Source organism: Hyla sarda, chromosome 4 (assembly GCF_029499605.1).
Source record: "Hyla sarda isolate aHylSar1 chromosome 4, aHylSar1.hap1, whole genome shotgun sequence".
Classification (NCBI taxonomy): domain Eukaryota; kingdom Metazoa; phylum Chordata; class Amphibia; order Anura; family Hylidae; genus Hyla; species Hyla sarda.
Genome location: NC_079192.1, coordinates 88,855,669 through 88,880,809, shown reverse-complemented (window position 1 = coordinate 88,880,809; position 25,141 = coordinate 88,855,669). Strand labels below are relative to the sequence as shown.

The following is a 25,141-nucleotide window of genomic DNA, read 5'->3' as shown; positions in this document are numbered from 1 at the left end:
TAGGTTCATCCTGTTTCCCCATAACAGTTGGAAAAACAGGCTGTAGATCCTAGTGTAGTAAGCTTCTGGCAAGATACATACGCTGCCCAGATAGATAAACAAGGGGAGCAGGTACGATTTGATCAGGTGTACCCTTTCCCTGAGGGTCATAGACCAACCCTTCCATTGGTCCACCTTCTGAGCGGCATCCTGGAGCTTACCATCCCAGTTTTTGGTGGGATAATCATCCTGGCCGAATATGATGCCCAAAACTTTTGCTGACTCTTGGGGCCCTGGAAGGGTGTCCGGGAGATCAAACGTGGGATCTCCCCCTCCCAGCCAGAGACTCTCACACTTATCCCGGTTGATCTTAGACCCAGATGCCTCCGAGTAGCGGTCCACTTCCGACATCACCACGTCGACCTCCTCTCGCGAGGAGACGAAAATAGTGAAATCGTCAGCGTACGCCACCACTCTCTGGGCGACATCCAGCTCCGCCAGACTCATCCCGACTCCCGCCAACGGCCCACAATCTACCCTCCGGACAAAGGGATCGATCGCAAACACGTATAAAAGCAGGCTCAAAGGACAACCCTGACGGACTCCGGACCCCACCTCAAAAGAGCGGCCAGACCAACCGTTCACCAGTGGGAAACTCTCTGCCCCTGCATACAAGATCTTAAGACAATTAACAAAAGTACTCGGTAAGCCATATCTCAGGAGGATGGACCAGAGGTACTCGTGGTTCACCCGATCAAACGCTTTGGCCTGATCCAGGGACAGCAAGTACCCCTTCCAGGAACCAGTACTACTCTGCTCCACTGCCTCCCTGACACTAAGGACCGCACTTAAGGTGCTTCGGCCTGGAACAGAGCAGTGCTGAGCCCCCGAAAGGAGCCGGGGTGCAAACTTCACCAGCCGATTAAACAGTATCTTGGCCAGAAGCTTCCTGTCCGTATTGAGAAGAGCTATGGGCCTCCAATTCTCAATTCGGCTGAGATCTTTACCCTTTGAGAGAAGAATCAGGGCTGACCTCCTCATTGACTTCGGCAGAGTGCCCGAGGAGAGACACTCATTGAATACCTCAGTCAAGAGGGGAGCTAAAGACTCCTTAAAGGTCCTGTACCACTCGGATGTTAAGCCATCCGGACCTGGCGACTTCTTAGGGGCGAGCCCCTCGATCGCCAGTCTCACTTCCTCTTCCCTGATTTCTTCTGCCAAAACATCAAGAGAGGGGTCTACCCCTGGCTCAGGAATGGTTTCAGCCAGGAAAGCCGACATCTTGTCTTGATCTAGATCCTTCCTTCCCAAGAGGTGCGAGTAGAAGGATCTGACGACCTCCAAGATCCCTTGTCTGGACCGATTCAGAGATCCTGTACTATCAATCAGTCCTGAAATGACTTTACTACTCACTGACATCTTACAGTTTCTGTAAGGGTCAGGCGAGCGGTACTTCCCGAAATCCCTCTCAAAAACCAAAGATGCGTGCCTATCGTACTGACACCCCATCAGCAAGGATTTCACTCTGGAGATATCCTCACGGCTACCTCCAGTCGAGACAAGAAGCTCGAGTTTCCTCCTCAGACCCTGATACAGGCGATACCTGTTCAGGGACCTGAGGCTCGAGAGCTGGCGGAAGAACCCCGCAACCCGCTTCTTGAATATCTCCCACCACTCTGACTTACTACTACATAGGCCCAGTAAAGGTACCTGACTCTGAAGAAAATTCTCAAAGGACTGTCTTATCTCCGCTTCCTCCAGGAGGGACAAATTCAGCTTCCAAAACCTTTTCCCATCCGGGGGGTCTCTGAAACATTCAGGGAAAACAAAATCATACAGTGGTTGGAGAACTCCACCTCAACCACGGACACTGCGGAAGATACGGCTTCCTCCTTTAAATAAAACCTATCTATTCTAGACCTGCGACTACCTTGATGATAGGTGAAACCCATGTGGCTTGAGGGGCTCCGGATGTGGGCGTCCTCTAGGCGAGCTTCTCTAGCTATGCTAATCAGTGCCACACTATCGCAAGTCAGCGGACCATTGGAGCCTCTCCTATCTTGGGACCTCGTGACATTATTGAAGTCCCCTCCAAAGATCACTTGCCGACTCGTAAAAAGAAAGGACTTAATCCTTATAAAGAGATCTTTACGGCCCCGCTTAGTTTGCGGGGCGTAGATGTTAATGAGCCGGAGCTCTTATCCCTTCATGAAGACATCTAAGATCAGGCACCTCCCCATTTCTAACTCAATAACCCATCTGCATTCAACAGGAGCGGTAAAAAGGACCGCCACCCCACTATACGGCTCAGCCGCAAGAGACCAGTGGGAGGGACCACGCCTCCACTCTCTTCTGGCTTTTACCAGGGAGGCTAGATCTGACAACCTGGTCTCTTGTAAAAAGAAAATGTCGGCTTCAACACGGCCGAGAAAATCAAAGGCTGCGAATCTAGCCGTATCTGATTTTATGCTGGCACAGTTAATGGATGCCAACGTCAGTGGGGTGAGTGCCGCCATCCTGGGTGATTGAGTTAGATGGCCTCACCCCTTAAACCTTCTTCCTCTCCTTCCCTCCACCCCCATCTGAATCGGAAGAAGACCCTTTGCCTCTTTTTAAACTCAGGGATATATCCATCCCAGGATCTTTACCTTCAGCATCTGGTGTTACCTCAGCCCCTGAGGAAACTGCCCCAGAGGATGGAGGCTCAGCACCTCCTGGAGGCCGCACTGCCTCCGGACCCTCGAGAAGAGGAGGGGAGATGGTATCCCCAAGGGCCTCATATCGATTTGAAAGGACGATCAGAGGGTCAGAGACTGAGTTGTTCCTTCTATGGTCTGAGGCTACAACTGAAGAGGACGGCGCTGCCTTACTCTTACCCTTCTTCCTCCTCTTCTTCTTTTCCTGGCCACCATTTACTGTCTGCCCCTCCTTCTCCTCCTCATCCACAGTTTCGGATTCAGAGGCATGACTGGAGGAAGGAGCATCTTGACCTTCTTCCCTACGCAGTCTCCCTATCTCCTCATCCAGTTCGGCCCCACCCAAAGCCTCAGAGTTATTCTGACCTCCTTCTGAGCCAGTGTCTGGAGTGGGACCCCGAGCCACCCCTGGCACCTGGGCATTCTCAAGGGCCCTCTCAAACCTGCGCTTCTCCTCTCGCCTCCGCATAGAGGGGGTCTTAGGTTTTTCCTTCACTGGCTTTGGTGCCCCCTCTCCTCCACTAGTCCCCTCCCCCGCAGGGGCAACCGTTAGGCTCTCCCCAGCCGGGGCGGTCACAGTGTTAGAGAACGAGCGTGGACACCGGCTGAACGGGTGACCTAAGTCACCACACAAGTTACACCGATCTGCCCACAGGTGGCCGCCAGATGACCCACCGCACAGCAGAGGGCGCATATCTGCTGAGTGCAGTTGGCACTAAAGTGGTTTGGGTCACCACACCTGTGACACAGCCTCGGCTGCCCCTGGTAGAAGATCTGAATCCTGTCGCGTCCCAGAAAGACGGCCGAAGGGATGTGGGTGACCATGTTCCCTGAACGCCTGAGACGAACGGAAAACGTCCAGGCCCCAGACCATATATTGTGCTCGTCAAAGTTCTTCCGGGGGACGTCCGTCACCTCCCCGTACCTGCCCAGCCAGGTCATAATGTCATAACAAGAAAGTGACTCGTTACGGGTCAAAACGGTCACTTTCTTTACCATACTCTGGCGAGATACCGCTTTTACAGCGAAATCTCGCCATCCGGGCTCGTTTTTCATCAGCTCATAATTAGACCAAAAGAGATCTAGTTCTTCCGGCCTAACAAAGCTGACGTCAAACTCGGAGGAGCCGAAGGGGTGGATCAGGGCAAAGATGTCCCCAGCCCTGAAACCCATCTGGAAAAGAAGCTCCACCACCATGCCCCTTTGGGGGCACGCATCTTCGCCTTTCCAGACCAAACGGGCCACATTCCTGCAACCTACCTCCTGCCCGGGTGTCTGGAGGGACCATACGGTCTCCCCATTCCTCTCTCGGAACGCTCCCAGACCATGTCTCTCCACCCAAAAAGACAGGCCCATCTCCTTTCCCTCTACCTGGAGCGTCCTTTCTCCTCTCTTTAGTGCCTCCAGGAGGCGCCGTTGCAACTGACCTTCACCAGATGCAGGAGGTAAAGATCCTACTGAAACCCCAGCCGCCACACTTGCATAACTCCTGACGACCGGGGGGGGGGCAGCCGGACCAGACACCGTCCCTACATCCCCGCCTAGGCCACCTGTACTGCCACAAAAGCCACTCTTATTCCTACCATCCACACCACTACTACTACTCTCATTCGCAACACTACTCCTCCCATCTGCACCACTACCACTCCTCTCATTCACACCACTACCACCCCTCCTATTCACTTCATTATCACCACTCTTATTCACTTCACTGCCACTCCTCCCGATCACTCCACTACCACTCCTCCCATCTGCACCACTACCACTCCTCTCATTCACTCCACTATCACCACTCTCATTCACACCACTACCACTCCTCCCATCTACACCACTACCACTCCTCCCATCTGCACCACTACCACTCCTCCCATTTGCACCACTACCACTGCCACATACACCCCTCTTATCCACAGCACTACCTCTCCCATCTTTCACACACCTTGTATTAACATTGCTTTTATTGACAATATTTTTGGGATCAGCAGCTGCTTCACCCACTACCTCTGGGCTAGCCTGGACATGCTTTAGCTTGGCCTTTTTGTACATTTTCAGGTCACCGGCGGCTGCCATTGTCGGCGACCCTGACTCCTCCTCTATTCGAGATGTCACCGCCGACATCACCTCCCGAAGCTGAGGCTGCCCCTCCAGGCGCACCTCCACCACTCCTCCTGCCACTGATGCGCAGGGACTCCCCTCTCTCACAGGGGAGATCCCTGCAGTGCCTGCGCCACACACTGCGCCCAACCGCACGGGCTCAGCAGCAGGTTCTTACACCTGGACGCTCCCCCCCCTCTCAGGGGAGTGCCCCGCAGCACCGACACTACTAGCAGCGCCCAGGGGACCGCCCCCCGAGCAGAAGATCTCACCACACACCTCAGGCGCCTGGACACTCCCCCCCCTCTCAGAGAAGTGCCCCGCAGGGCTAGTAACATTGCTCACAATACTCGGGGAACCGCTCCCCTTGCAAACTGCCGCATAGCTATTGCCCACTATTAGCCCTTCCTGCTCTTCCCTACCAGCAGGAGGCTTGACTGTAGCACCCGCGGCCATATTGGATGCAGCACTGTACCCCCCGTGCTGGTCCCATTCCACAGCAGAAGCGGGATCTGGCAGGGTGGGGGGCCCAGCAGCCTGAACCAACATTTCAGGTGGCCCAGACTGCTGGATAGGAGAGAAAACAAACTTTATCTGCTCCTCAGCCTTTTTTTTCTTCTTCTTTTTCTTCCTCTTCCTCTCCTCAGGGCCCAGGTCCTGGCCAAAACTGAAATTTTCCAGATGGGTGGGTGACTATTGCATCACTATGGCCCGCAAGAGCCCCCCACAGACCAGTCCACTGTCACCGCCATCATTACTGTCACTTTCCTCAGAGGTGGCTGGTAAGGCGACTTGGGCAGGGTTGATGTAATCCGCACTCGGGGTGACAGAGGTCTTAGGGGTACACAGGGTATCACACATCCCCCTCACTCTCATCACCCTCACTGCCGCCATCTCCCTCACCACCTTCCTCCATCTTCTCCTCCGTGACACACAAGCACTCTTCCTCCCCCTGACTATCCTCTTCCTCCTTCACAGGGGTCCGCATGGTTTTATAGCGGTCTTCATTCTTCAATTTTTCTTTAAACATGGCCGCTCCCGCTACAATCAGCATTCGGGCTCTCACCACCTTCTGCTCCTCTGCCTTCAGCTGACACACCCTGGCAGCAAACTTAGCCCTCATAGCCTTGGCAGAGTTATCTGTTTTGTAGCGAGCAAACCTCAGGTCTTCCCTTATGATTTTCAGCTTTTTCCCCAGCTGCTCATATTCTACTAGATTTGTCTGCATGCGGGAACCGAAAGTAGCTAGCGACTCCCTGGGACCCTTCACCCCTCATTGCTGGGGTTCCATAATATCAGACACAGTCCCCGAAGACATAATCATAAACTTCTTATCGGACGCCTTGCGGTTTCCAGCGACGGACTGGGGAGTGGGCTCCACATTACTGCGGAGCCTGCTGGATCTTCTCACCCTGTCCTGGGAATCGGCCGTAGCTCTCTCACTCCCACCCCCTGCCGGCCTAGTTCGAGGGGTGGAAGTCTGGGGCTCCATAGCAGGAGTCTCTCCCAAGGAAGCTGCCACCCTCCTGGGGAAATGGCTGTAGGAAACACTGCTACAATCCTCTCTCTCTGGAAAACTCTGGAAGTCAGACACACCCAACAGCTGCTGTGTTCCACAGGAAGTGCTCTCTGCTGACACCTCTGTCCATGTCAGGAACTGTCTGGAGTAGGAGAAGTTTACTATGGAGATTTGCTCCTACTCACAGAGAGCACTGTAGTCAGACCGAAAAGAACTATACAACTTCCTCTATAGCATACGGCAGCTGATAAGTACTGTAAGGATTAAGATTTTTAAGAAGTAATTTACAAATCTGTTTAACTTTCTGGCACCAGTTGATTTAAAAAAAAATTAAAAAAAATTTCCCCTGGAGTACCCCTTTTACGTAACACCTGTAAATTCTGTACTACGAATATCAGCAGCCACTGAAGAGAGAGGTCATCCAACAACTGAAGTCCCAAAAAAATGTGCCACTAAATCCCTCAAGCAACCGTTCAGCCCCAGTCCAGAACCATCTGACCGGACCACAGGGACCAGTGTGGAGGAGAACAGGGTCCAGGCTGTAAAATAGAAGAACACCGGAGCAGCCAGATACACTGACTCTAAGGCTGAGCCTCATACTTCTACCAAAGCTGCAGAGTTATAGGGGAACTGTAAAAATGAAAGTACTACAACCCCCAGTGTGGTCCGTCTGTGCCCCCCTAAAGGTCAGGGTCGGAGGAGGCACAGGTTGAACAGACACACTACAATGGGAGTTGTAGTACTGTAGTTGTTAAAGAAAAAAAAGATGTTTTCATCAGGTTGCCCACAGCAACCAATCAGATTGCTTCTTTCATTCTTGAGAAGACCTCTGAAAAATAAAAGAAGTGATCTGATTGGTTGCTTAGAGCAACTGGACAACATTTCCTCTCCACAGGTACATTTCCCCGATTGTCTTCATATTTAGGATGAGAATCTACTGACAAAGTGAGTAGCCAACCATTTCTGGGCATAAAACTCTGTAAGAGACAGCAGTCTGGGGGCGTCTGTGGTGGACATGAAGGAAGGGGGGGGGGTTCAGGGAAATTGAGATTTGACGTCTGCAGCGAGCGCTTCTCACTGAGCGACGGGTCTCTTCCCAGGTATTGCAGGGGGACCCCGCACGATCAGCTACTTATCCCATAACCCATGGATAGGGGATAAGTTAATTTTTGCCATAGTTCTCCTTTAATTGGCCAGAACACACCCAAAATCAGTCCCAGCCAAACATTGCTTCGTGTCCTGTCATTTCTCCCAGCTGTTCTTTTTCTACCTGCTTGTAAGGCATGCCTACACTCTCTAATTCCTTAAAGTGGTACTCCGCCCCTAGATATCTTATCCCCTACCTTAAAGATAGGACAAAAGATGACTGATCACTGGGATCCCCGCGATCTTCATGCAGCACCCGGCGTTCTGAATAATATATTTAGAACTCTGGGTTCTCGTGGTGCGGGTCATGACCTCACGCCACGCCCTTTCCATTTATGTCTATGGGAGGTGGTGTGATGTCACAAGAAGGTGTGGCATGATGTCACGAATCTTACCACAGGAACCAGTGATCTAAACATACTATTTAGAATTTTGGTTGCTGCATGGAGATTGCTGGGGTCCCAGCAGCAGGATCCCCTTGATCAGACATCTTATCCCCTATCCTTTACATAGGGGATAAGATATCTAGAGGCGGAGTACCCCTTTAAGGGACAGTTCATGTACCCAAAAGTTGATCCTTTGCAACCGTATGACCCCTAGCAAGTTCCCTGCATGAGTCCCATTCATCAGAAAAAGGCTTGTGCATGGAACTTGCTGTTTGTTCGCTTCTCGGCCTTTTGGCTAAGATCAAGTGTAGTATCTGTTCTTAACAGTTTTTCATGTCGGTGTACGGTGACGCCGGTATGGGGCTGGTGGGGATGGGTGCTGCATGAAGGATGCAGGTGTACCAGGGCTTTCCGGGGCTGGTTCTGAGGAATCAGCTCGACGGCTGCCCCGATGTGACCTGTTCCCTCCGGGTCTCGCCATGAGGCTGAGAGGGTCTAGAGCCGAGGTACTTTTGTGCCTCGGGGAGTGGTGACCCCGAGGTGCCGAAGCTCACTGGGAGGATAGGCTCACTGAGTTGAAGCACGGGCACCATAATCTCTTCACCTTGTGGTAGACATGTGCAATTCGGTTCGGCACGAATGTCTAATTTACCGAATTTTACCGTTTTCGTGCATTCGGACCGATCCGAATGCACGAAAACATATTTTGAACATTCCCGAATTGCCACGACAATACGAATAGCAAAGTAACGAATACATTCGTTATTTCCAGAACATTCGGTAAATCTTTTTATTCTTTTTTTGGACTTTAGCGATCCTATAAAATTATGGAGATACCTTTTTTTATTAAAATTTCGTAGGGTATCATAAAAAAATCATAATAAAAAAGATACAGTAGTGATGAAAAAAATTGTATCTAACGAAATGTATCATTTTTATTATGAAATGTTTATTCATTTTTAAACAGGGATCAATTTATGTGAGCGGGTAAAGCACTAAAAATGTAGCCGACAATAGTAAAAATGTAGTGTGTGCGTGTTTTTCACTTTAAAAAAAAATATTTTTTAGGTAGTACTACTACTCCCAGCATGGAACACCCTGTTCCATGATGGGAGTAGTAGTTACCTGTACTAATTGACAGATCGCAGGGGTCCCTTGCGATCCTCTTGTATAATGTATAGATGCGGCGGCTGCTCTTCTATGGTCCCCTGCACTCACGTATATATACACATATTCATATTTCCCGCAGAGCTGTGATTGGCCAGATCATTCCAGCCAATCACAGCTCTCTGTGAGAAATAGGAATATGTGTATATATACGGCCATGCAGGGGACCATAGGAGAACGGCCGCCGCATTCATACATTATACTGGAGGATCGCAGCGGCTGTCAGGAGTGATACCCGCAGTGATCTTTCCTTTACTACAAGTACGACTACTCCCAACATGGAGTACACTCTGCTCCATGCTGGGAGCTGTAGTACCTGCATTAATAGACAGATCGCAGTGGGTGTCAGAAGTTACACTTGCTGCGATATGTCTATTAATGCAGGTACTACAGCTCCCAGCATGGAGCAGAGTGTTCTCCATGTTGGGAGTATTAGTACCTGCAGTAAGGGACAGATCCCAGGGATGTCACTCCTCCTGACACCCGCTGCGATCCTCCTGATGTGAATGTCGGGATCAGCTGTTCTCAGGGCTACAGAGCCGGGAGAACAGCTGACGCTGAGCCGTAGGTATACATCGTATATCTACTGCCCAGCAAGAACTTACAGTGAGCCTGCAATGTGTATATAGTATACACATTGCTGGCGCACTTAACCCCTTGCTGAGCTGTGCACTATGCGCAAGCCCAGCAAGGGAAGAGTTAACTTACACTGCTGGACAGTGTAGGTTAACCCTTTGGGCGGTATACACTATATACAGCTATCTACAGATAGCTGTATACAGTGTATACAGAAGACGAAGTCCAGCTTACTTCCCTCGAGTCCCGGGCATACTGGGAGTTGTAGTTTTGCACCAATTGGTGGCTCCCTGTTTGGGTAGACATTGCATCATGGGTGCTCTCCCCAGCAGACAGCGCCAGATATGTCATAACCATTTTTTTTGTGTTTTTTTTCGTTTCAGATCCGTGTATGCAGAGGATTACTGCGGATTCGATGGATTACGGCGGATTATTTTTTTTTCCTTTAATAAAATGGTTAACGAGGGCTGTGGGGGAGTGCTTTTTTAAATAAAATAATTTTTCCAATGTGTTGTGTTTTTTTTTTTTATTGAATTTTCAGGGTTAGTAGTGGAAGCTGTCTTATTGACGGAATCCATTACTAGGCCAGGGCTTAGTGCTCGCCACAAAAACAGCTAGCGCTAACCCCCAATTATTACCCCGGTACCCACCGCCACAGGGGTGCCGGGAAGAGCCGGTACCAACAGGCCCGGAGCGTCAAAAATGGCGCTCCTGGGCCTAGGCGGTAACAGGCTGGCGTTATTTAGGCTGGGGAGGGCCAGTAACAATGGTCCTCGCCCACACTGGTAACGTCAGGCTGTTGCTGTTTGGTTGGTATTGTGCTGAGAATGAAAATACGGGGAACCCTATGCGTTTTTATTTTTTATTTTTTTTTTATTTAAATTTAAAAAAAAAACGCATAGGGTTCCCCGTATTTTCATTCTCAGCACAATACCAACCAAACAGCAACAGCTCCGGGCCTGTTGGTACTGGCTCTTCCCGGCACCCCTGTGGCGGTGGGTACCGGGGTAATAATTGGGGGTTAGCACTAAGCCCTGGCCTAGTAATGGATTCAGTCAATAAGACAGCTTCCACTACTAACCCTGAAAATTCAATAAAAATAAAAAAAAACACAACACATTGGAAAAATTATTTTATTTAAAAAAAACACTCCCCCACAGCCCTCGTTAACCATTTTATTAAAGGAAAAAAAAATAAAAAATCCACCGTAATCCATCGAATCCGCAGTAATCCTCTGCATACACGGATCTGAAACGAGAAGAAAAAAAACACAAAAAATTGGTTATGACATTTTTGGCGCTGTCCGCTGGGGAGAGCACCCATGATGCAATGTCTACCCAAACAGGGAGCCACCAATTGGTGCACAACTACAACTCCCAGCATGCCCAGACAGCCTTTGGCTGTCTGGGCATGCTGGTAGTTGTAGTTTAGCAACAGCTGGAGTCTCCCTGTCTGGGTAGACACTGCCAGAAGGGTCTGTTCACATTATACAAAACGTACAATGTGAACAGAGCTTCAGATAAACTAGCCCTGTTCCCTTCTGTAGCTCCGCCCCTAATGACGTCATCACTAGGGGGCGGAGCTACACGGACCTGCCCGGGACTCGGGGGAAGTAAGCTGGACTTCGTCTTCTGTATACACTGTATACAGCTATCTATAGATAGCTGTATATAGTGTATACCGCCCAAAGGGTTAACCTACACTGTCCAGCAGTGTAAGTTAACTCTTCCCTTGCTGGGCTTGCGCATAGCGCACAGCTCAGCAAGGGGTTAAGTGAGCCAGCAATGTGTATACTGTATACACATTGCAGGCTCACTGTAAGTTCTTGCTGGGCAGTAGATATACGATGTATACCTACGGCTCAGCGTCAGCTGTTCTCCCGGCTCTGTAGCCCTGAGAACAGCTGATCCCGACATTCACATCAGGAGGATCGCAGCGGGTGTCATGAGAAGTGACATCCCTGGGATCTGTTCCTTACTACAAGTACTACCACTCCCAACATGGAGTACACTCTGCTCCATGCTGGGAGCTGTAGTACCTGCATTAATAGACATATCGCAGCAAGTGTAACTTCTGACACCCGCTGCGATCTGTCTATTAATGCAGGTACTACAGCTCCCAGCATGGAGCAGAGTGTACTCCATGTTGGGAGTGGTAGTACTTGTAGTAAAGGAAAGATCACTGCGGGTATCAATCCTGACAGCCGCTGCGATCCTCCAGTATAATGTATGAATGCGGCGGCCGTTCTCCTATGGTCCCCTGCACGGCCATATATATACACATATTCCTATTTCTCACAGAGAGCTGTGATTGGCTGGAACCATCTGGCCAATCACAGCTCTGCGGGAAATATGAATATGTGTATATATACGTGAGTGCAGGGGACCATAGAAGAGCAGCCGCCGCATCTATACATTATACAAGAGGATCGCAAGGGACCCCTGCGATCTGTCAATTAGTACAGGTAACTACTACTCCCATCATGGAAGAGTGTGTTCCATGCTGAGAGTAGTAGTACTACCTAAAAAATGTTTTATAAAAAAGTGAAAAACACGCACACACTACATTTTTACTATTGTCGGCTGCATTTTTAGTGCTTTACCCGCTCACATAAATTGATCCCTGTTTAAAAATGAATAAACATTTCATAATAAAAAAGATACATTTCGTTAGATACAATTTTTTCCATCACTACTGTATCTTTCTTATTATGATTTTTTTATGGTACCCTACAAAATTTTAATAAAAAAGGTATGGCCATATTTTTTTAGGATCGCTAAAGTCCAAAAAAAAATAAAAAATTTACCGAATGTACCCGAATACCGAATGTATCTGAAAAAAATCAACCCGAATACCCGAATACCGAATGTATCCGAAAAATCTAAACCGAAAATATTGCCGAACCAAAATTTTTTTCCAAAACGAAAAAACGAAACGAAATGAAACAAAACTTTTTCTAATGCACAAGTCTACCTTGTGGCACTCACCTCTTGATTCCCGGCCTTCTGGCTAGGATCAGAGAAATTTTTATAGATCCGGCCGGATGTCCGGGCAGTATATCTGCACACATTCACTTATTTATTTCTTTTTGTCTCACTGTGTCACTTTTTGCGTGTTGTGTGTTCACAGGATTTGTCAGGATGCGGTAGCCCTTCTGGGTGTCCCTCCTGGCGGTCTAGGGGAGGTGTGTGGCCATTAGGTTCCACACCTCCCTGCAAACACCCCGGGTACTCCTGCTTTGGCAGGGTACCTACCGTTATCGGCTCTGCGGGCAAATATCTTGGCTAACGCCAAGGGGGATGCCGGGAGCATTTGTGGTCCCCTAGTAGCTTCGGCGAAAAGGGACATTGAACCTGGAACGTCGCAGGTACCTTTTGGTCCGGAGGTGAAGGGTAAGGTTTGTTGGGGGGCCTCTCTCCTATCGGAGAAGGGCTTGCGATAGACCGCATCCTTTGTGCATGTTTTTTTAGTGTAACACGTTTGCACTTTTTCTTGCACTTTGGGTGAATCGAGAGCACGTTCCTCGGCTTTAAAAAAAAAAAAAGTAAGGCATGCCTACACTCTCTAATTCCTTAAAGTGGTACTCCGCCCCTAGATATCTTATCCCCTACCTTAAGGATAGGACAAAAGATGACTGATCACTGGGACCCCCGCGATCTTCATGCAGCACCCGGCGTTCCAAATAATATATTTAGAACTCTGGGTTCTCGTGGTGCGGGTCGTGACCTCACACCACGCCCTTTCCATTTATGTCTATGGGAGGTGGTGTGATGTCACAAGAAGGTGTGGCATGATGTCACAAATTCTGCCACAGGAACCAGTGATCTAAACATACTATTTAGAATTTTGGTTGCTGCATAGAGATTGCTGGGGTCCCAGCAGCAGGATCCCCTTGATCAGACATCTTATCCCCTATCCTTTACATAGGGGATAAGATATCTAGAGGCGGAGTACCCCTTTAAGGGACAGTTCATGTACCCAAAAGTTGATCCTTTGCAACCGTATGACCCCTAGCAAGTTCCCTGCATGAGTCCCATTCATCAGAAAAAGGCTTGTGCATGGAACTTGCTGGGTGTTCTACGTTTGCCTCATAAACTGAACCACCCAGCACCAGTTGCCTCTCTCTGCACCACATTATGCAGATCGTGCAGGAGAGCAGCTTTGGTCATCCATGTTTTGCTAACTCTATTTTCACACACAGAAATAAATAAATGAGTCGAACAAGTCAAAGAACAGTTTAAAAAAAAGGGGAACTTTATTTATAATTTATTAAAATGTTTGTGTAGGGGATTTTTTGTAACCTCCCATCACTCACAAAGAGCGTACAGTAACTAATACTCAGGACAGGAAAAACCTCCAGAGGGGAGGAAACCTGTAGGGAATCCATGGCTACTGTATGGCCCTTCCTCTGGGCATACTAAAGGAGGTTACCTCTAGAATTTGGGCAAATGTTTCTGTGTATGTGCATGATTCCTAGGCCTGTGCCTTCATCCAACGTCTTGCTGTAGGTCCCGAAATGCTACTCCATGTCCTGGAAATAGTGCATCTAAGATAGGGGACAAAAAAGATAGATTATTTACATGTTTATCATAGAAATACACATGGAACTGCAATAAAGACCTTTTGGACAAAACAATGTAACACTTACCAGTCACAGTCATGTGCATGACTTTGCATTCCCGTGTCCCTACACAGTGTCCAGCACCGGCCCCTCACTGATGAACAGGACCAGTGTTATTTCTGGGGCTATGCCTTCATCCAACGTCTTGCTGTAGGTCCGGAAATGCTACTCCATGTCCTGGAGATAGTGCATCTAAGATAAGAAAAAAAAGATAAATTATTTACATGTTTATCATAGAAATACACATGGAACTGCACTAAAGATCTTTTGGACACAACAATGTAACACTTACCAGTCACAGTCATGTGTATGACTTTGCATTCCCGCGTCCCTACACAGTGTCCAGCACCGGCCCCTCACTGATGGAGAATGAACAGGAGCAGTGTTATTTCTGCTCAGTGCTGCTCTTTGGTGGACAATGGTTATGACATCACATGTGTGACACGCTGTTACCTCCTGGGAGTTCTATTTCAGTAGTGCTGCTCTCTGATTGGCTGAAAATCAAAAAAGCTTTCTAATATATTCTGTATGACTGTTATCTAAGGTTTTTGACAAATTTTATTAAAATGGCGCCACTCCCTGTGGGTGCGTTATATTTGTTTCTCCTAACCAGACATTCTGTATATGTAATATCATTTGGTGGCCCCAACAGCCTGGGCCCATAGGTTTCTTACATAGATCAATGCTACTCCGGTAGGCTCAATGAGCAGCGCTGGCCGCCGGGACGTCTGACAAGTGACGTCCCTGACGTTGCGGTCTGAAGCGAAGGATGTCACTAGCCAGACGTCCCGGCAGCCATTGATTTAAAGTGGTCGTGGTCGTAGAGATTTATCAAAACCAGGGAAGAGGGAAAGTGGACCAGTTGCCCATAGCAACCAATCAGGTAGTTTCTTTCATTTTTAAAAAGGCCTCTGAAAAGTGAAAGAAGCGATCTGATTGGTTGCTATGGGCAACTGGTCCACTTGACCTCTGCACAGGTTTTCATACATCTGTCCCAATGTGTATTATTATTATCATCATCATCATCATTATTATTATTATTATTATTATTATTATTATAGGAAGTGTTTTTTCTTTGGTGTTTTTTTTCCCTCTGGCTTTTCTCATAACAAGTCATGTGATTCTTTCATCATTTCACTGAAGGATTTCTATAGAAAAAAAATAGTGAGAAAATACCCCCCCCCCCCAAAAAAAAAAAAAAAAAAAAAACATGCTCTCGGCATCCCACAGATTTGATAGCCTAAAAACACCATAAAAGGATGAAGAAACCCCCATTAGTGTCTGGTGTTTCATATTACCCTATTGATTCCAACCTAACATGTGCCCGCAGCGAGCATGGTGTTTTTTATGACAAACACGCCAAGTGTAATCCCAGCTGAAATGAATGTTTTCACAATAGGTGTGAACAGGCTGCAGGCTGTGCTAGATATATTTGCATAGTTGCGGCATACAGCACGTGCAGCATTTATGTGGCGGCTTTCCGCTGGCATATATGGCTTTCTGTGCTGGTGAATGCAGCGGGCACTTACTGGTGTTTTTTTCCTAGCTGCACAGTTTTGCACCACAACCACTCCGGCTGGGACCAGGCTGACCGATCTAATGACCAAGATGCCGCAGTGAACGGCTTTATTTCTGTGAAAGTTCTGGCGAACTACAATGCTCAGAAGAGGAGGAGCGCCATTGAGCTTTTGGAAAGAGAATTAGTTTGGAATGGTCAGGGCCATGTGCGTTTACAAAGCCCCCCGTGGTGCCAGAACAGTGGACCCCCCCACATGCGACCCCATTTTGGAAACTACACCCCTCACAGAATTTAATAAGGGGTGCAGTGAGTATTTACACCCCACAGATCTTTGGAACAGTGGGCTGTGCAAATGAAAAATTTAATTTTTCATTTTTATGGACCACTATTCCAAAAATCTGTCAGACACCTGTGGGGCGTAAATTCTCAATGTACCCCTTATTACATTACGTGAGGGGTGTAGTTTCCAAAATGGAAATCACATGTGTCCGGGGTCCATTGTTCTGGCACTATGGGGGCTTTGTAAACACATGTGGCCTTCAATTCCGGACAAATTTTCTCTACAAAATACCAATGGCGCTCCTTCTCTTCTGAGCATTGTAGTTCACCCGCAGAGCACTTTAAATTCACATATGGGGTGTGTTCTTACTCAGAAGAGATGGGGTTACAAATTTGGGGGGGGCTTTTTTCCTATTTTCCCTTGTGAAAATGAAAATTTTAGGGTAACACCAGCATTTTAGTGAAAAAATATATATTTTTTCATTTTCCCATCCAACTTTAATGAAAATTCGTCAAACACCTGTGGGGTGTTCATGCTCATTATACCCCTTGTCACGTTCGGTGAGGGGTGTAGTTTCCAAAATAGGGTCACATGTGGGTATTTATTTTTTTGTGTTTGTCAGAACCGCTGTACAATCAGCCACCCCTGTGCAAATCACCAATTTAGGCCTCAAATGTACATGGTGCGCTCTCATTCCTGAGCCTTGTTGTGAGCCCGCAGAGCATTTTACGCTCACATCTGGGGTATTTCCGTACTTAGGAGAAATTGCGTTACAAATTTTGGGGGTCTTTTTTTCCTTTTACCGCTTGTGGAAATAAAAAGTATGGGGCAACACCAGCATGTTAGTGTAATTATTTTTTTTTTTTTACACTAACAGGCTGGTGTAGCCCCCAACTTTTCCTTTTCACAAGCGGTAAAAGGAAAGAAAGACCCGCAAAATTTGTAGTGCAATTTCTCCCGAGTACGGAGATACCCCATATGTGGCCCTAAACTGTTTCCTTGAAATACGACAGGGCTCCGAAGTGAGAGAGCGCCATGCGCATTTGAGGACTAAATTAGGGATTGCACAGGGGTGGACATAGGGGTATTCTACGCCAGTGATTCCCAAACAGGGTGCCTCCAGCTGTTGCTAAACTCTCAGCATGCCTGGACAGTTAGTGGCTGTCCAGAAATGCTGGGAGTTGTTGTTTTGCAACAGCTGGAGGCTCCGTTTTGGAAACCCTGCCGTACAAGACGTTTTTACTTTTTTATTGGGGGGGGACAGTGTAAGGGGGTGTACATGTAGTGTTTTACCCTTTATTATGTGTTAGTGTAGTGTAGTGTTTTTAGGGTACATTCACACTGGCGTGCTACGGTGAATTTCCCGCTAGGAGTTTGCGCTGCAGCGAAAAATTTGCCGCAGCCCAAACTTGAAGCAGGAAATTTACTGTAAACCTGTTTGTGTGAATGTACCCTGTACATTCACATGGGGGGGGGGCAAACCTCCAGCTGTTTCAAAACTACAACTACCAGCATGTACTGACAGACCGTGCATGCTGGTAGTTGTACTTTTGCAACAGCTGGAGGCACACTGGTTGGAAAACCTTCAGTTAGGTTCTGTTACCTAACTCAGTATTTTCCAATCAGTGTGCCTCAAGCTGTTGCAAAACTACAACTACACCCAGCATGTACTAATCACCGAAGGGCATGCTGGGAGATGTAGTTATGCAACAGCTGGAGGTACCCAACTACAATTCCCAGCATGCCGAGACAGCTGTTTGCTTTCTGGGCATGCTGGGGATTGCAGTTTTGCAACATCTGGAGAGCTACAGTTTTTAAACCACTGCACAGTGATCTCCAAACTGTGGACCTCCAGATGTTGCAAAACTACAACTCCCAGCATGCCCAGACAACAAACAGCTATGTGGGCATGCTAGGAGTTGTAGCTTTGCAAGATCTGGAGGGATATAGTTTAGAGACCACTGTATAGTGGTCTCAAACTGCAGCCCTCCAGCTGTTGCAAAACTACATATTCCAGCATGCTCAAACAGCTGTCTGGGCATGCTGGGAGTTGCAGTTTTGCAACATCTGGAGGGCTACAGTTAGAGACCACAGTCTCAGACTGTAGCCCTCCAGATCAACTTACCGGCTTCTGTAGGATCCCGGGAGCCGTCCTCTTCAGAAGCACGTTACGCCGCCCGCCGATCAACGTCGCCGCAGCCTCCGGACTAAATAAAATAAAATAAAATAGCACAACTTGGCTTGTCAAAATATAAACATAAAAGTTATCATTACCCGACTATAACTCAAAACCATCCATACTTGGGAACACGCAACAAGAAAACTAAACAGAAAAGTAGCAAGCACACCTAAAAAAAAAAAAATGAATAAATAAATAAAATAAAAAATAATTATTGTATGTTTTTTTACATTTTATTTTTTTTATATATTTTTTAATTTATTTTTTACATTTTTTATATTTTTTTAATCTATCTATATATATTTTTTTTCTCATATATTAAAATAATAAATAAATAAAAAAAAAATTACAAAAAAAAATGTATATTGTAATAATAATAATAATAATAAAAATAATAAAAATAATCATATCACACATACATTCACTTACAAAACGTCCAAAGTAACTGGATCCTCTATCCGGGACTAAAGAAAATACCAAAGAAAACATAAAACAGACCAAATAACTGAAATAAACAAAATAAACCACATATCAACACAACAACTGGTCCGGCTACCATAACGCTATAACATGAAACAATATGAAACAATATAGATATAACACAATATAGGTACAAAATTACTAAATTTACTATATAAATAAAATATAATATAAACAAAATATATGCACTACAGAAAACACCTACAAAATCAATAGAAAACCCTAGGAAAAACCCTACACTAAAACTGTACCCTCACCCACACCCCGGTAATCCGAGTTCCTACACTTCAAATTGTCCCTCACATATAGCTTCCCCTGAAAGCAGCGCCAGGCCAAGTCCCAAAACTTCTGGGGGATCCTTTTCATGCTTAAAAGGTACAACCCCACCCTCAGATCCCGACCTGGGCAGTCCCTGAGCGCCAGAGGCTTCTGGAAGTGGGTCAACAGAAACCCGTTTGTCAAGGAACTGCCTTCACTGGGTCCTGATCTCCCACACTCCCAGACCCCACCGACGTATCGCCTTCAGAGTCGGGGTAGCGTAAGCCGGAAGATATCCATGGGGCTTACGGAGGTCCTTCACTTGCCCTCCTGTCTCCCATTCCTGGAAGAAAGGCCGAAACCATTCCCTGCAGGAGAGTACCCACGGAGAAGCCCTCTCTGACCAGAGGTTTGAGATGTTAGCTTTCAAGAAGGTGTTGGTTAAGAACACCACAGGGTTTACCATAGATAAACCCCCTAGTCTCCTAGTGCGGTACGTAACCTCCCTCTTGACTAGGTTCATCCTGTTTCCCCATAACAGTTGGAAAAACAGGCTGTAGATTCTAATGTAGTAAGCTTCTTTCAAGATACATACGCTGCAGATAGATAAACAAGGTGGAGCAGGTACGATTTGATCAGGTGTACCCTTTCCCTGAGGGTCATAGACCAACCCTTCCATTGGTCCACCTTCTGAGCGGCATCCTGGAGCTTACCATCCCAGTTTTTGGTTGGATAATCATCCTGGCCGAATATGATGCCCAAAACTTTTGCTGACTCTTGGGGCCCGGGAAGAGTGTCCGGGAGATCAAACGTGGGATCTCCCCCTCCCAGCCAGAGACTCTCACACTTATCCCGGTTGATCTTAGACCCAGATGCCTCCGAGTAGCGGTCCACTTCCGACATCACCACATCGACCTCCTCTCGCGAGGAGACAAAAATAGTGACATCGTCAGCGTACGCCACCACTCTCTGGGCGACATCCAGCTCCGCCAGACTCATCCTGACTCCCGCCAACGGCCCACAATCTACCCTCCGGACGAAGGGATCGATCGCAAACACGTATAAAAGCAGGCTCAAAGGACAACCCTGACGGACTTCGGACCCCACCTCAAAACAGCGGCCAGACCAACCGTTCACCAGTGGGAAACTCTCTGCCCCTGCATACAAGATCTTAAGCCAATTAACAAAAGTACTCGGTAAGCCATATCTCAGGAGGACGGACCAGAGGTACTCGTGGTTCACCCGATCAAACGCTTTGGCCTGATCCAGGGACAGCAAGTACCCCTTCCAGAAACCCGCTCTACTCCGCTCCACTGCCTCCCTGACACTAAGGACCGCACTTAAGGTGCTTCGGCCTGGAACAGAGCAGTGCTGAGCCCCCGAAAGGAGCCGGGGTGCAAACTTCACCAGCCGATTAAACAGTATCTTAGCCAGAAGCTTCCTGTCCGTATTGAGAAGAGCTATGGGCCTCCAATTCTCAATACGGCTGGGGATCTTTACCCTTTGACAGAAGAATCAGGGCTGACCTCATCATTAAATTCGTCAGAGTGCCCGAGTAGAGACACTCATTGAATACCTCAGTCAAGAGGGGAGCTAAAGACTCCTTAAAGGTCCTGTACCACTCGGATGTTAAGCCATCCGGACCTGGCGACTTCTTAGGGGCGAGCCACTCGATCGCCAGTCTCACTTCCTCTTCCCTGATTTCTTCTGCCAAAACATCAAGAGAGGGGTCTACCCGTGGCTCAGGAATGGTTTCAGCCAGGAAAGCCGACATCTTGTCTTGATCTAGATCCTTCCTTCCCAAGAGGTGCGAGTAGAAGGATCTGACGACCTCCAAGATCCCTGATCTGGACCGATTCAGAGATCCTGTACTATCAATCAGTCCTGAAATGACTTTACTACTCACTGACATCTTACAGTTTCTGTAAGGGTCGGGCGAGCGGTACTTCCCGAAATCCCTCTCAAAAACCAAAGATGTGTGCCTATCGTACTGACACCTCATCAGCAAGGACTTCACTCTGGAGATATCCTCTCGGCTACCTCCAGTCGAGACGAGAAGCTCGAGTTTCCTCCTCAGACCCTGATACAGGCGCTACCTGTTCAGGGACCTGAGGCTCGAGAGCTGGCGGAAGAACCCCGCAACCCGCTTCTTGAATATCTCCCACCACTCTGACTTACTACTACATAGGCCCAGTAAAGGTACCTGGCTCTGAAGAAAATCCTCAAAGGACTGTCTTACTTCCGCTTCCTCCAGGAGGGACGAATTCAGCTTCCAATAACCTTTTCCCATCCGGGGGGTCTCTGAAACATTCAGGGAAAACAAAATCATACAGTGATCGGAGAACTCCACCTCAACCACGGACACTACGGAAGAGACAGCTTCCTCCTTTAAATAAAACCTATCTATACTAGACCTGCGACTACCTTGATGATAGGTGAAACCCGTGTGGCCTGAGGGGCTCCGGATGTGGGCGTCCTCTAGGCGAGCTTCTCTAGCTATGCTAATCAGTGCCACACTATCACAAGTCAGCGGACCATTGGAGCCTCTCCTATCTTGGGACCTCGTGACATTATTGAAGTCCCCTCCAAAGATCACTTGCCGACTCGTAAAAAGAAAGGGCTTAATCCTCATAAAGAGATCTTTACGGCCCCGCTTAGTTTGTGGGGGGTAGATGTTAATGAGCCGGAGCTCTTGTCCCTTCATGAAGACATCTAAGATCAGGCACCTCCCCATTTCTAATTCAATAACCCGTCGGCATTCAACAGGAGCGGTAAAAAGGACCGCCACCCCACTATACGGCTCAGCCGCAAGAGACCAGTGGGAGGGACCGCGCCTCCACTCTCTTCTGGCTTTTACCAGAGAGGCTAGATCTGACAACCTGGTCTCCTGTAAAAGGAAAATGTCGGCTTCAACACGGCCGAGAAAATCAAAGGCTGCGAATCTAGCCGTATCTGACTTTATACTGGCACAGTTAATAGATGCCAGCGTCAATGGGGTGAGTGCCGCCATACAGGGTGATTAAATTAGACGGCCACACCCTTTACTTTCTCTTTCCCTTCTTTTTTGCCCCCTCATCCCCCGAAGAAGACGAGAGGGCAGGACCACTCTTGGATCTTTTTTTACACTCCGATTGATCCATATGGTCCCCGTCTCTGTCCGGCTCCGGTCTAGCCCTGCCCTCTGAGGAAGGTGCCTCAACAGGACAGGGCCCAGTTCCCCCCAGAGGCTCCTTCTCCCTAGGCACCCCGTCCTCACCTTCCCCCTCCAAGGAGGGGGAGGAGATGGTATCGAGGACGAGGTATCGGTTTGACAGGTCAATCAGAGGGGGGGCAGTCAGGCTTCCGTTTTGGACCTACCCCGTAGTACAAGGAACTTCAGAGGGCTCTGACCTCTTCTTTCTCCCTTTCCTTTTGCCCTTATCTTTCTTTTTGGGCCTCACCCCACTTTCCTCATCCACACTTTCATAGTGGGAGGAATCGGAAGGGTCGGCCATATTGCCTTTCTCTCTGTGAAGTCTCCTGATCTCCTCATCCAGCACGTTCTCTTCTAGGGCTTCAGCGGTTACAGGGCCAGCTTCAGGAGCAGGGGCTGAAGCTACCCCCGTCACCTGGGCACTCTCCAGCTCCCTATTCCTTCTACGATTTTCCTCCCGCCTTAGTTTGGCGGGGCCCTTTTTCCTCCTCACTAGCCCTGTTGCGCCCCCATCCCTGCCCGTACCCTCCCCAGCTGAGGCAACTTCGCAGCTCTCCTCAGCCGGAGCGGCCGCCGCACGGGCGAAGGCGCTAGGACAACGGCTAAAGGGGTGCCCGAGGACACCACACAGGTGGCACCGGATCTGCCTACAGGATGCGGCCAGATGACCCACCCCACCACACAAAGCGCAGACCTGCACAGTACAGGCTGCGCTAAAGTGGGTGGGGCTGCCACACCTGTGACAGACCTTGGGTTGCCCCTGGTAGAAGACCTGGATCCTATCGCGTCCAAGGAAGGCGGCTGACGGAATGTGGGCAACTGTACTCCCTGAACGCTTGAGTTTGACGGAAAACGTCCAGGCCCCGGACCAGATCCCGTGCTCATCCAAGTTTTTCTTGGGCATATCCGTCACATCCCCATACCGACCAAGCCAGGTCATAATGTCATAACAAGAAAGTGACTCGTTACGGGTCAAAACGGTAACTTTCTTGACAGAGTTCTGACGGGAAATCGCCTTGACGGCAAAATCCCGCCAGCCGGGCTCGTTCTTTGCCACTTCGTAGTTTGACCAGAAGAGTTCGAGACCCTCTGGCCGTACGAAACTGACATCAAACTCGGATGAACCGTAGGGGTGAATGAGGGCAAAGATGTCACTTGCCCTGAATTCCATCTGAAGGAGGAGCTCAACCACTTTAGAGCGAGGTGGGCACGCATCCTCGCCCCTCCAAATCAGACGGACCACATTCCTACGGTTACTGTCCTGCCCGGTTGTCGGGAGGGACCAGACCACCTCCCCATTCCGCTCTCGGAAAGCCCCCAAACCGTGCCTCTCTATCCAGAAAGACAGGTCGACCTCACCCCTTCCCTCTACCTGGATCGACCTGTCGCCCCTGCGTAAAGCCTCCAGGAGGCGCTGTTGCAAGTGTTCTCCAGAGCCGGACAGAGATGGGGACCCCCCTGAACCCCCGGCAGTGACATTGGCATAGCTCCTAGAAGCAGTCACTACCGGGGGGGCAGCCAGACCAGACCCAGAACCGTCAGTACAGCCACTCACACCACTACTCCCATCTTTATTCCCATTCATACCCGACTTTCCACTCTTACCACTACTAGTCCCACCATCATTCACTCCACTTACACTCCCACATGCACTCCTCTCATCCACAACACTACTACACTCAGCATTCTCACATCCTCCACTCATTACCTGCCTAACAGATTCTGGGCTGGCTGGGACTTGTAGTATAGCTGGTTTAATAATGTTCTTTGCTGTCTTAGCTGTTGCTGGGGTTGACGCCAAGGGCTCCTCCTCCATGGGCGATGTCCCTTCTGGAGTCTGGAGCTGCCCCCCCGGGCGCACCCCAGCTCCGCCCACACTCTCTGACACGCAGGGAATCCCCACCGTGCCAGCTGTGCCCGTCCGCACGGGCTCTGCAGCAGACTCTGACACCCGGACACTCCCCTCCCTCACAGAGGAGTGCCCCGCAGCGCCCACAGAACATATAGTACTCGGAGGACCGCCCCCCGAGCACCTGGACCCACCATTCTCTGCCAACGGCGCCTGGACACTCCCCCCCCTCACAGGGGAGTGCCCCGCAGCGCCGGTAATGCCCACAGCACTCGGGGAACCGCCCCCCGAGCACGCGGCGGCATAGCTTGCCTCGCCACTTCCCACCATGAGCCCATCCTGCCCCTCCCTACCGGCAGGATGGGTGGGCTTCACATCTATTGCGCCTACAGCCTTTTCAGACGCCATGCTGTACCCCCCTTGCTGGCCCCGGTCCATGACAGGAACGGGGTCTGGCAGTTTGGGGGGCCCAGCAGCCTGAACCAACTTCACAGCTGGCCCAGACTGCTTGAATGAATGAAAAACAAAAGATACCGTTTCCTGAACTTTCTGCTTCTTCCTTTTCTTCACTACATCATTCTTGCCAAGATCTTCACCAAAGGCAAAATCCTCAAAGCGGGTAGGTGACTCCTGCTGCACAATAGCTCTCAGCAAACCCCCACTAGCTGCGTCCTCTTCACAGCTATCCTCCATCTCCCCATCACTGGAAGGTAACGCCACTTGATAGGGCTCTGGGTAGCTATCTTGGGGGGGCTGGGGGTCACATGCACCAGGGGCAGCATCCCCCTCACTCTCCACAGCTTCACCTGACTCTCCATCACCTTCCTCCTCTCCATCTTCCTCCTCACTGCTGTCCTCATGGCTGTCTGCACATGCATGCGGGTTTTTAAATCTTTCATTGTTAGTAAGTTTTTCCTTAAAGAACCCTGCATCCTCAGCAATGTTCCTTCTGGCCTCCTCCACCTCAGCCACCTTTGCCTTAAGAGCCCGCACCTGAGCAGTAAACTTCTGCCTCTTACCTGCAGAGGCATTGTCAGCCTGGTAGCGTGAAAACTTCAGGTCTTCCCTCAGGCTCCTAAGTTTTCTTCCCAACTCTTCATACTCCGCCATCTTGGATTGGATCCGTGACCCATACATCTCCAGAGACTCCCTTGGACCCCGTACCCCCCATTGCTGGGGTTCAGGGGTAGCAGAAGGTC

The 25,141-nt window shown here is 49.0% G+C and overlaps 1 protein-coding gene, 1 long non-coding RNA gene and 1 pseudogene across 2 annotated transcripts; 1 reads left to right on the top strand and 2 right to left on the bottom strand.

Annotated features, from left to right (window-relative positions):
• The first annotated feature begins 8,095 nt into the window (after nucleotides 1–8,095).
• Nucleotides 8,096–8,233, top strand: LOC130267906 (U2 spliceosomal RNA; annotated as a pseudogene).
• A 5,719-nt stretch (nucleotides 8,234–13,952) lies between these two features.
• LOC130366856 (uncharacterized) lies at nucleotides 13,953–14,634 on the bottom strand. Its single transcript, XR_008891952.1, has 3 exons — nucleotides 14,477–14,634; nucleotides 14,212–14,376; nucleotides 13,953–14,109 (listed from the first exon to the last, which is right to left on the bottom strand). It is a non-coding gene; the product is annotated as an uncharacterized LOC130366856 (long non-coding RNA).
• Nucleotides 14,635–21,143: 6,509 nt separating this feature from the next.
• LOC130366855 (collagen alpha-2(I) chain-like) lies at nucleotides 21,144–24,737 on the bottom strand. Its single transcript, XM_056569231.1, has 2 exons — nucleotides 23,802–24,737; nucleotides 21,144–21,201 (listed from the first exon to the last, which is right to left on the bottom strand). The coding sequence occupies exons 1-2, from the start codon at nucleotides 24,633–24,635 to the stop codon at nucleotides 21,166–21,168; spliced, it is 870 nt and encodes a 289-aa protein (XP_056425206.1). The 5' UTR covers nucleotides 24,636–24,737; the 3' UTR covers nucleotides 21,144–21,165.
• Nucleotides 24,738–25,141: the final 404 nt, after the last annotated feature.